At 31.4% G+C, this 12881-nt stretch overlaps 1 protein-coding gene across 1 annotated transcript; it reads right to left on the bottom strand.

Annotated features, from left to right (window-relative positions):
• Window positions 1–189: 189 nt before the first annotated feature.
• On the bottom strand, window positions 190–11944 carry LOC139486888 (uncharacterized). Its single transcript, XM_071271945.1, has 5 exons — window positions 11858–11944; window positions 8014–8644; window positions 7000–7059; window positions 3694–3748; window positions 190–2752 (listed from the first exon to the last, which is right to left on the bottom strand). Exons 2-5 carry the CDS (start codon window positions 8050–8052, stop codon window positions 1935–1937), a joined length of 972 nt encoding a protein of 323 aa, XP_071128046.1. The 5' UTR covers window positions 8053–8644; window positions 11858–11944; the 3' UTR covers window positions 190–1934.
• Between the last annotated feature and the right edge of the window lie 937 nt (window positions 11945–12881).

The raw sequence follows: 12881 nt of genomic DNA, 5'->3' as shown, positions 1-12881 counted from the left end.
ATACCTATTTTTTTTTAATAGCAACATGATAGAGTTTTTCAGTTTCTTCTTTATTTATGAAAGTGATTCAATAAATTATTAAAATTCACTGTCATCCTCATATGCGTCTGTTCACACTAGGTTTCAGTAACCTCTAATGACTGATATATTCCAAGATAATTTACCTATTCTATTTAACAAAGAACAAAATAGAGTTTTACGTTTATTAAAACTACGCTTAGTATAACTAAATATTTTTAAAAAATCTGCTTATAAAATACCATACATGAATAAAAATACTAATGTAAACGCATGGTCATTTCACACAACATTTCATGATTAAATTTAAAATTTTAAAAAATCCAAACAATTCCCACATATAAAGGCATATACAACATGCTGAAATGGAGAGATATGATAAAATAAATCAAATCAAACATAAATGAATACACAACATGATGTCCATATATGAAAATATATGTCAAATATTTGGTTTTCCAAATAAGCACAAGGTTGGTGCATTAGAATGACCAACACTAAGCAGATATCATAATATAAATGTTTCACAATGTTCCTTAGGCCAATGGACTAATATATTATTGATAACATTTTTCCCAATCAACATTTAGGTTTGTTTTCAATTTTTCGTGTAAATTAGATTTCAATGCGTATTTCTTGATATAAATGGTACCAAAATATATTTCAGATGCGTAAGTGAAAGTGTGTTGTACAGCATACTTATTGAAATAAAAATGATCATTTCATCAACAATGATATGCGTTTATTTGACTAATTCAAAGGTTATGAGAACAAAGACAATACTGTAAATGAAAAAACACACAGATTGATTTTGAATGTCAGATTTGAGGTCAGGAAACGGTGTATTAAGCTGAGGTTCAATGTTCATTGTCTGATTGGAAGTGAGGAAATGGGTTTATGGCAATGGTCATTGTTATATTAGATGTCAGAAAATGGAGTAAATGGCATGTCAAATAAATCGTGTGTTTCGTCAACAAGATAATACTGTTTTATTTTACAAAGTTTTTAAGTTAAAGAATTGTTTAACAAAACAAAAATCAGCCATTTTAAATCATAAATTAAACACTAAAAAATGTCTGACATCAACAAAAAATGTTAGACCCACGCAATTCATTGAAAAAATTAAACATTACACTCGCCGATCCTCTATTTCATCTTCAAAAACCTTGAAACAAAATTTGACCAAAACCAATAAAAAACACATCAATACTTTAAGAGAAAAATATAAGGAAAAAATTATCAAGGACAATACATAGCAGCAATTAAACATGAAGACAATAGTACACTCACGTCTTCTAACATTGGTATTACAACATTTATCAATCAGTAAAAAATGCAAATTTGTGTAAATGAACAAATGAATATGATCAATTCTTATATATTCCCATTATTTCACATGTTTCATCTTCTTATTATGTCACTGTAAAAAATCTGCTACTTTTACAATTGTAAATATGTTAATAAGTGGTAACAAAATAATAACACTATTAGTAATAATAACAACTTAGATTTCATAATATAAACAGAACTTTTTCTCTAAGCTATTGTTCTATTTCTCTGAAATTTGAAAAAAGACAATATGATACATATGTGAACTTAAGAGCACGCACATACAAGGCAAATCATACAAACTCTAAAGTTCAACGGGATGAAATCAAAAACAGCAGTCTTTAAAACGTTGTCAAGTTATCTAAAGACTGCAGTTTATTTTCCATAACATACTTTCATTTTACATGTGTTTTTTTTTTTTAATTTTTCATTAAATAGAAGATTGTTTGATGCGGAGTTGAATAATGAATATTTGTTAAAATATCTATTTCAAAGATTTTTTTATAATATGAGTACGGGTATAATCACCAGACTGATTATAATTTTGACAGGATGTATAAAGTATATGAAATGAGATAATCAGCATATTAATTAAATTTCTCGTTGAAAACTTTAACAAGTCCAGCAGTTTGTCTGATCACCAGTTTTCTTTGTGTTAGATTATAATGTATATTAACATCTGACGGAGATATTGCAATTGTATCTACTTGTTTATACTGTTTACCATCAGATGACAAATGTTGTATTGATCCATCCCTACACAATAAATACAGACTGCCATCTTGTAGTGTAGTCATCCTCCTGGGTGTTGATGGCAATGATATGATGTGATGTGCGCCATTCGTATAGCTGTACCAGTACAAGTTGTTGTTGTTATAGGAGTCGATATCACAGTAGTATATTCTTTCACCAGAACCATGTAACCTGTTAGGACTAAAGTTAGTCTGTATTGTATGTACCACTTCTCCTGTCTGATGATCTATGATCAAAATTCTGCACTCACCTCCTACAACTAACTTGTTGTTTATAGATGTAATCCCAAAACACCTCATTCCCGGTACTGATATTGAATTAACTTTGAGTTTATTGTTTATGTCAAACATCTCTATACAGTCCCTTTTCCACAATGTAACAGCTACTGTGGAGTTGCTAACTGCTGTAACACACCATGGGCTACCGAGTACATTTATAATATCTACCTGTGATTCATCTGTTTTGCAGATGAGAAGCCTGTTTTGGTAAGGTAAACCCATTACCAGTCTACCATCATCCATCATCACTATACCTGCGATACCCCCTCTCCAGTCTCCACCAATTACTACTGATTTCAGGTCGGTCTGCTGGTGTAGTGTGAAGATAGACTGTCCTAGTATATATGGTTTTATTGGATGAGAGTAATTATTTCCTGTAAAAGTAATGTTGAAAGAATTTATTTGAAAGAGAAGGAGGCCAAAAGGTTTCGTAAATACGTGTTCAACATACTGCAGTGTATAGTTTTATTTGATTGATATTTTGAAGAAATCAATGATATTTTCCAATATATTAGTGTTTACACTCTGGTATGAATACAGACGGAACATGCTAAAATTATATGCCTGTCTTCAGGCATAGATTACCTTAGCTGTATTTGGTAAACCTTTTAGGAATTTTGGTTCTCAATGCTCTACAACTTCCTACTTTATTTGGCATTTTTAACTTTTTTGGATTCGAGCGTCACTGATGAGTCTTTTGTAGACGAAACGCGCGTCTGGCGTATATACTAAATTTAGTCCTGGTATGTATGATGAGTTTACCTGAGGTAATTGAACATTCCGGATTAATTAAGTCGCACTAATGTATTAAAGCGATATTTGAAACCCATGTATGAGTTTTAGGGGCCTTTTTTTTTGGTGAATCCATACACACGCTTGCGTTAGTAAAAACATATAGTTGGACCCAGAAATTACTCGGACGCCGAGGAACTTGACATTTATGATTGAGGTATGACATGTTTTTGGCACATTACATAGTCGAAATGTAGTTTTTGGCATTTGATATTTAAAGTGATGTCAATAAGACAGATACAATATGTATATTTAGCTTTCTTAGTCGAGTATTATGTTTTCCTCGTCGAATTCCTCTTTTGTTTGTTAAGCATTGCATTCAACTCCTTAAATTTTGGAGCACATATGAATATAGTACGTAGCAGTTTAACCAAAAATAGTTATTGAAATATGTTGCTGAATTGATAACGACGAACTGAAGTTATTTTGAAATACAACAATTTAAGGGACTTAAACAAGTTGTGGGCGTAACTTTGTTGGCGAAAACATTCTGAATTGAGATTCTTTATATAAAAAAACCTACCTAGTTTTACAGTTTTATCTTTGAAACTCTGTGTTGCTAAATGTTGAAAAAATTCCTGAAAAGTATAAATATGTTACTCATCATCTCTCGTGTAGAGAATTAACCAAAATGAAAAATTACATGCAACTTTAGATTCAAATACAACGAATGATTTTATTGACTAATCACAGTGTCCGTCCTAGAGCAGAATACAGTGAAAGTATGACTACAAGATAAAACATACAATGATTAACATATTTTGGTACGGGTGCTAGTTCATTACCATATCTTAGACACTGATCTTAGGTCATAAAAATAAAAGTCAATCAACACCTAGGCCATATGGTATCATAAAGTTTTACCTTAAACTATTAATCTCACTAGGCGACAGTTAGACACAATTTTGACATACCCTTCATAATTATAATCATGTTCTGATAGTTAGGTACCGTTAAAATTATATATGATCAAAATGTTAGCCCTGATTGCATGCATGTATAAAATTTTCATAAAGTTATATTGTCCTTAATTCAAATGCATCAGATATTGACAATTTTGAAAGGATGGGGATCTGGGTCGTTCAGCATTTAATTTTGACATATCGTGAAGCATACATAATTTAGTATACAGAATATCTTATTAATTTCGATGAGATTGTATAAGATCTTAAATAGAATAAAAGATACTTTATATTTTTTGTTGTATCGTCAGAATGTAAATTTCACTCATTTATATAGTTTGGAATTTATTCACATACTTTTAATGAACAGTTCTGTCGTACATTTATTTTTGTGTCAGAAAATTCACGTCAATAGGTAGAAAAGTACTGAAACCAACTGTGAAACAAATATTGTAATATTTCAATTAATTTTAAAAAAAAACCACCCCCCCCCCTTTTAAGGGAAAAAAAACAATGATTGTCGTCCTGTTGTTATTTATGTATTATTGTCATTTTGTTTATTTTCTTTGGTTACATCTTCTGACATCAGACTCGGACTTCTCTTGATCTGAATTTTAATGTGCGTAGTGTTTGCGTTTACTTTTCTACATTGGTTAGATGTATAGGGGGAGGGTTGAGATCTCACAAACATGTTTAACCCCGCCGCATTTTTGCGCCTGTCCCAAGTCAGGAGCCTCTGGCCTTTGTTAGTCTTGTATTATTTTAATTTTAGTTTCTTGTGTACAATTTGGAAATTAGTATGGCGTTCATTATCACTGAACTAGTATATATTTGTTTAGGGGCCAGCTGAAGGACGCCTCCGGGTGTGGGAATTTCTCGCTACATTGAAGACCTGTTGGTGACCTTCTGCTGTTGTGTTTTTTTATTTGGTCGGGTTGTTGTCTCTTTGACACATTCCCCATTTCCATTCTCAATTTTATTGTCGAAAGCAAGGAGGTCTTTAAGATTTATGAGTGAAATAACTGCCTACTTGGATCTTTTGACATACATCCTTCTTTTTGTCAAGTTTCGCGAAAGCGATATTTGGCGATCATAGATTCCGTCGTCAGCATTAACGCAGACTTCTTCAGCATTTATAGGTTCAGTCTGTGGTTAAAGTTTTGCTTTACATCAAAATCGTTGTCAAACATAATGGAATTTCTGGAAATTGGGACAGAAGCTTCTTTATGTCTTAAAACACTGTATCCAGGGACAAATTTTGCAAATATTTTCCCGTATTTTACTACTACACGGACTTCGTTTTTCCTGATCAGTTAATTTCATGTTTTGTCTGAGGTTAAAGTTTTTCATGCAGTCATCAATAACCGTTTTGTTTATCGTCTAAGTTAAATACATAACCATGCAGGTCAAGATCAAGATCATGATATATGAATGTTGAAATTGTTTTGTTCTGCATTGCGATGGACTTTTCACTTGTTTGTTCAACTGAATGCAACAGTCAGAGTAAAGACATTGTATATATATCTTATTAGTGGGTGTGGCTTTTTTGCGAAGAGTTCAATTCTATACGACGACCTGTAGCTGTTTGATTTTATCATTGGAACTTCAACTAATTTTATTATGGTTTGAACATGGAACGTATATAGTGTTCCAAGGTTTAACGACCAGACTCTTTATACAATATTAAAAACATAACATTTATAAAGCCATGGTTATTTTTTATTGAATACATCGCCCAATATCATTCATGATATTGACTATGTGTTATGACTAGCAACAACTTTTCAAAAAGCTCCATTTACATGACAATCATATGGTTTAATTTGTTCATCTATATCCGCTCAACACAAGCTAAAGAGAATAAATTATGTAGGGTCATCATTGTATGGGGAAGGGGGGCAGGACCTTTTTCGGGACGCGGGATGGGGTGTTTTTAAGCTCGTAATTTCGGGATTTACCTTTTTGGGATCCGGGAATTCTTTTTTCGAATTTCGGGATGTCGCAATTTTTTTTTTCTCAATTCGGGACCTCGGGATTTCATGCTCTTTAAGCCCGGGATATCGGGATCAGGACCTCAGCATTTTCTGGAAATTATTATCAATCAACAAAGATGATATTTGGCACATAAACTTCCTCAGTTCTGAAAAGCTTCCAGGGACTTGAAGGTCCTCGTTCCTTCTTTATCAAACATTTGGTTTTGGTTATTTGCAAGCCATAAATTTCTAGTTTCCTTCAAATTTCTTTCCCAATTTTCTCCCACTGGGTCTCGAAATTTTACACATTTTTTTTTCATTTTACTTTATTAAACATAAACATAAACAAACAAAAACAGATGACACTCAACGACTTCACAGATAAACGGGAAAGCGGTAGGCGTCCTAATAAACATCGAATATTGATGTGTACCATATATGACTTTGCCCCCAGTTCATCTAAATCTCGTATATTCTCGCGTGAATTTTAGTTAAACGCTTGACCCACTCAGAATTCTAGGTCGCGAACAAGCTTTACCTGAACTGGAGTATTGTCTATTACAAACAAAAAGATATATGGCTTTACGTTAGTTCCATCAATTCCTGACACAAAATTACAACAACAAAAGAAATATGTATCATCTCGAAATCATAGTGAGGATTTCAACATGGATATCATGCGCTCTCAAACGACAAGTTTCTCTGTGTGTTACATTTTAATGTTGTGTCGTTGTTCTCCTCTTATATTTAATGTGTTTTAGTTTGTAACACGGATGGGTTTTTTTCTATCGATTTATGAGTTTCCAACAGCGGTATACTACTGTTGCCTTTATTTAAGGCGACCCAAGCATTGCTGAACACATATTACATATATTGGTTATAAAGGTCATTTCAAATTCATTTTGTTCTGACCATGTTGATTATTAAAGTAATTAAACTTAATTGTTTACATACCTGTAGTTTAATATTATTGGTGTGTACAATACTCAGTATTTGTGTGGTATTTGTATCTATCTGTAATGAAAAAAAAATCTAATGTTTGAAAAGTATCACAACAAAAGTTTTCAGTAAACTTATACTAACAACAAAACCATTATGTGACAAATAATTAGAATGCCAAAAAAACCGAATGCATTAAAAGACATATATTGTGACCTGGATTGAGAGTTGTCTCATTGGCACTCATACCTTATCTTCTTATATCTATATAGTGTGTCATACAATTAAACCAGTGGTTTAAAGGGGATATAATAACGTATTTACTTGTTCAGATTCAAACTACATTTCAGACGTGTGTGAAAGATGCATTTTTTGTTCTTTTAAAAACAATGTGTTTATTCCCATATTATGTTGACTATAATTTTCACAGATGCCCGATAGGCAAAGTATGTACTCTTCTTTATTATAAAACAAATATGTCTGTGAGGAAGCAGGAATCAAAAAGGCCACTTAGTGCTATAGATGAAAGCTCTTTTCGAAAAAAATACACCCAAAGAGTGACAAATTCGCTAGCTGTAAAACAAGGTATGAGTTTAGCTCATTGTTGAAAATCGGACGGTGACCTTAGTTGTTGATTTCTGTGTCATTTGGTCTCTTGTGGAAATTTGTCTCATTAGCAGTTATATCACATCTTCTTTTTTATGATTTATCCACCATTTACTACATTAGAAAATGCCTGAATCAAGTCAGAAGTATGACAGTTGTTTTCCATTCATTTGATGTGTTGGGTTGTTGATTTTGCCATTTGATTAAAACTTTCCGTTTTAAATTTTCCTCGGCGATCGATATTTTTGTGGTGTTACCTTTTATTCATAGCAAATTGTGTGAACATACTTTCTAAGATAAGATGGAATATTGTCATATGGAAGTCATGAGTATTTAAAAAGTATAATACAGTTACCTTATCAAACATAGCAATTTAGAATACCTGATAATGGTTACTATAATTTGTATAAGAATAAATCGTACCTTTTCCAGTACCTCATGGATGTTAAGAAGGGTTGTCATGTATTTGTTACACAGTTAATCATCCAGTGGTCTATTCTGTATCCTTATCAGTTCATCTTCTTTGGTCTGGTCAAGTTGGAGGATATTGGACTTAAGCTCATCCATCAATGGGCTATACTCATCCTTGATTATACCACATGTTGTGTTATGACTCAAATAGTCATTTTTATTCCGTCGAAGAATATTGACTGCTTCTTCATCAAGGTGTCTTAAGCTGCAGCAGTTATACAGTAAAAGACCACACAAACTCACATCAAGATCCTCTGGCTTTACTGACTTAGCTGTGTATTTACAAAAACAGTTGTGTATACCAGGCCCTGGATTTTCTACATACAGTTTTTTCCATTGGTGATGATTTAGGGGGAGAGCTCCTGGGTTGGTGCAGTTTGCTTTATCTGTACAACATCTTGTATATCTTTGGCGTAAGTGAAATAAGGTGTGTAGTACTGCCTTATTATCCAGAAAATCTTTTAGACATCTGAATTTTAGGCCTTTATAGCTTCCTTCTAACTTCTGTTGAAATAGTGGAGTGACCACCTCTAAGTAGACAGATCCAATAATAAAGTATCTTCTTTTGTCTTCTTTGTCCATTCTGTAAGTATCAGATAATAAGGTTGATTTCAAAGATTTGAGTGTTGTTGAACAAAACGGTGTTTAAATCTGTATTACTAAGCTATTGTATATATGTGCAATTTCGTGCATTGTACGATCCGAATAAGCTGATGTGGATGTAGTAAAAGTTTTTATTCTGTTAAGTCTTCTAGAATAATGACCTTTTGACATATTGATTCTTTTTAGATCTTAGCAGTATAAATACATGACACTTAGTGAATTGTAAAATATGTAGATGAGTAGTTTAGTAGGATATTTTTACTCTGCTTAGTTTGTGCCCTTTTTACACTGACATTTTGACTCTTTTCAGAATGCTGTTATTGAAACAAGTATTTTACATGTTTATTGTATTTATATGAAATATAGTAAATTCAAAGATCTTAAAATACCGATGAGCAAGTTAGAAGGATGTTTCAGTCCTTTACGCCATCGGAATACAAACGGGGTAATGCACAAGCGCAATGGTTAAAAAAAATAATTAACGATTTTGAGTATATTGATCTTGATATTGATTTTTTTCTACTGATGTTATCTTATTTTGAAGTAAGCGTTACCTATGAAAAAGGACGAACTTTTAGACATTTTATTTTCACAGTATTTTTGCTTTTTTTTTTTTTTTTATAATAATCAGATATTTAGATTTGCTGGTAATCTTGTTTTATTGAAACGCGTTAAAATAACGTATTAAAGGAGCATCATTAAACTGATAAATATGTCTCAAATTTTGAATGATATATATCAGATCAATAGTGTCACGACAGGGCAAGCACTTACCAGTCTAAGAGCATCAAATAATTTTAGCAAATTTGTTGTATTGAATTATCAAAAGAATATTGGCAGTAAAAAATGAAATTAATTTCGTATTGTTTTCAAATGAGTTATGTGGGTTTTTTATATGCAATTTCAAAGCAAACCAAAGTTATGCAGGGAAACTCACCTACCAATAAATCAGAGGTTTGTATCTAATACGAAACAAGAACAAGATCAGTATCGAGCCGAATATTTTAAAAATGAAGTTACGCTATCTAAAACATTAGTACCAACGTCAGAAACAAGTCTGTATTTTCGTTACTTGTTAAATATAAATATATGACTTATTTGATTTTTGTTTTGTTTATTGGTAATGGTTTATTTGCTGTTCCTGTCGACTTGTTCTTTTAATCGTAAGAGGCGTATTCATACAGCAACTTCCAGGGAAGAACATAAAAAATTAAGCAGTATCCTTTAAATTTACTTTCTGCTATGAAGATGATGTTCTCTCACTAAATAATTTAAAATTTAGTGACTAGGTTAAGCAAACATTTTCTATCGAATTTGAGATAGAGGATACAACAGAAAAGTTAAGTCTGCCTCATAACTTGACTTAAATATCGAAATTGACAATGAGAGTAGATTGAACTAAACAATACGACAAAAGAGATTATTACAGCTTCTCAATTGTGAACTTTCCATTTATATTATTATTATTATATGTAGCAAAATTCCAGCAGCGCCTGTATATGGAGTATACATCTTCAAGTTGATGTTTATACCAGGGAGTTTATGAAGGTTGCTATTAAACCTATAGTTCCAAGTGGTGAATTTGAAATCATCTATTCGTATAGTTTGTTTATCGTTAGGGAATCGCAGTTTCACAGATGAAACGGATATTTTGCTAATGTCGCAACTACAATCTCGTACCATTTTCCAGAATGTGACCTCCCAAATAAGACTAATTACCGGTTTTGTTATAAAATGCCGAACACACATGCTATATGTTGAGCAGGATCTGTTTACCCCTGTCGCAGCACAGTGCTTGTAGGGATATGTTTTGCTCAGTCTTTAGTTTTTAATGATGTGATTTGTGTAATATTCTTTGCCCTATGGTTTTTGTTTTCGTTTTAGCCATGGCATAGTCTGTCTTTTTACAGCATATGAGTGTGAATGTCCCTCTGGAATCTTTCTCCCCTCTTTTATTGTTTGTATTTTTAAAAGCTGATAATATAAGGTGTCTCAAAAGTAACGGACTGTTTAATGATATTGATTTTTTATGTCATAAATCGTATAATGTAAAAATTAATAATACGTTTGACTACAGTTTAAAGGGGCACTGCCTGTCAAATTCATTGTAACCGATTTGACTCAAATTCTCATATTTGGTTTATAACAATGTAAAACATTTATCCAAACTATCAAAAGTCTAATAGTTTATAGAGCATGGGGTAGATAATATATAGGTTCGTTTCGTGTGTATTTTAGTCCAGACGCCATCTAATTAACTATCGATTTGACCTCAGATGACCATATAAGCGATGTAAACAAAAATAAAGATACGAATAGATTAAACCAACACGTGGAATTGCATTTTTATAGGTCAATGATTTTATTTTATAGATTAAAAATAGATGTTTCTCATTGTTTTTAACCATATAAGAATGATTTTATGTGCATCGAATTAGTAATCAAATGATTTACCGTAGTTTCACTTTCATTGTTGACATTCTTTTTCTTTAAATAACCAGTACACGTACAATGCATGCGTTGTCAATCTCTAGCTAGAGGTTAACTTGAAGTTCACATGAATACCGGTTAGAATGATGATGACGTTTTCACTTGCAAGTGAATCAGTCAAAAATTATGTTTAATCGCTTATTTCAACAAAATTAAAGGAAATTGATTGCTAAAAGCAAATTATTATTTCATTATTCCAATTTGATTAATGATTGATCTAAAAACAATCATACTTTATTTTTTTATATATATCGTAGCACTACTAGTGCCCCTTTAAATCTTGCAAAATTATTACGTATTTATAAATAATTTACACAGATTCGCCTTCTTTCACGGGTAACACCCATATTGTACTGTTTTATGGCCACTGTATCACACATACTAAAAGGTTTAGATTAATAGACGCGGTGAACTGCATGTATTTATATCATCAGTCATAAGTGTAAATAAAAAAGGGTGTGTCCTCAATAAAATTTAAAGTTAAATGAAAAGTGTAAGATCTGTAATGTATTAATTATTAAATAAGAGAGAGAAAGGGTTATGAAATTCAGAAAATATATAGAACAACAGTTTTATAATTTATCGATGAAATTTTCTTTCTTAATTTTTGTTTTAAATTTTTAAGTAGCTGCATTTCAATTTGAACAAGAAATTATGAACTAAAAACCTACCCAAATGATACATACATGTTGAGTATACGAACCTTTGTATTAGTCTGTATTTGTTGGCCAATATTTAAAATATAAACTAATAAGTACTTTGTTGTCCTAAACCATTTATTGGGAATACCATTTTCTTTTTATAGAACATAAATCATACATGAAAGATAAAAACATACTAACATCCCTTACGAAATTGATAAAAAAAAATGTGTAATCATTTATACTTAAAGTATTGTACACATCTGGGTTAAAAGTTAGAATCCAGTTATGAATATTAAAAGTATTACAATATATAGATACTATCCAAATCATTCATGTTTGCACTAAATTTAATTGAAAGCGTTTGTACCTATATAATTATACAAGACGAATGCGAGATGAAGCATAATTAGAAAAAAATAACAATCACACGTGTACGCTTTCTGTTCTTATAAGGCTTATTTTTACTTGAATGCTCATTTGGATGAAAATACAAATTATGTAGATTAAATGATACTTATTTCAAAAACACTAATGTAATACATATTATATTATTATTTGCCACTATTGTACATTTCTGATTCCAAATTTTCTCGGTGTTTATATACTGACCGTTAATGCATAACAATAGATTTGAATAATAAACACAGATTTTCTAAATCCATGCGTTTAATCACGTGTGATCGTCTCAAATAATATTAACGTTTATACAGTTGGTGTGACCTTTGTGTTTAATTTTAATTTTTATCATGAAAAATACTCAATCTTAAGAGTCTACCTAAAAGAGGGAAAAAAGACAACATAGGGACAGTCAAACTGATAATTTAAAAACAAACTGATAATAGCATGTTCTAATTGCTATAGATACATATTCAGTTGGCGTCTTTTATTTATTTATTTGTTTTTTTGTTTTGAATTAATTAAGTTTGTATGTATTTTTATACAGTTGGAGATAAATCGTTGTTACATTATGTCACATAAATTATGTCTCTAACTGCATCTACACAGTTATATTATTTTACTGAACAGTCATACAAAATGAAAAGAATTAGTTTGCCTCCTGATTTTATGTGATTTTAATCAAAT

This window comes from Mytilus edulis, chromosome 8 (genome assembly GCF_963676685.1).
Source record: "Mytilus edulis chromosome 8, xbMytEdul2.2, whole genome shotgun sequence".
Taxonomy (NCBI): Eukaryota; Metazoa; Mollusca; class Bivalvia; order Mytilida; family Mytilidae; genus Mytilus; species Mytilus edulis.
This window is presented reverse-complemented; position numbering and strand designations above follow the sequence as displayed.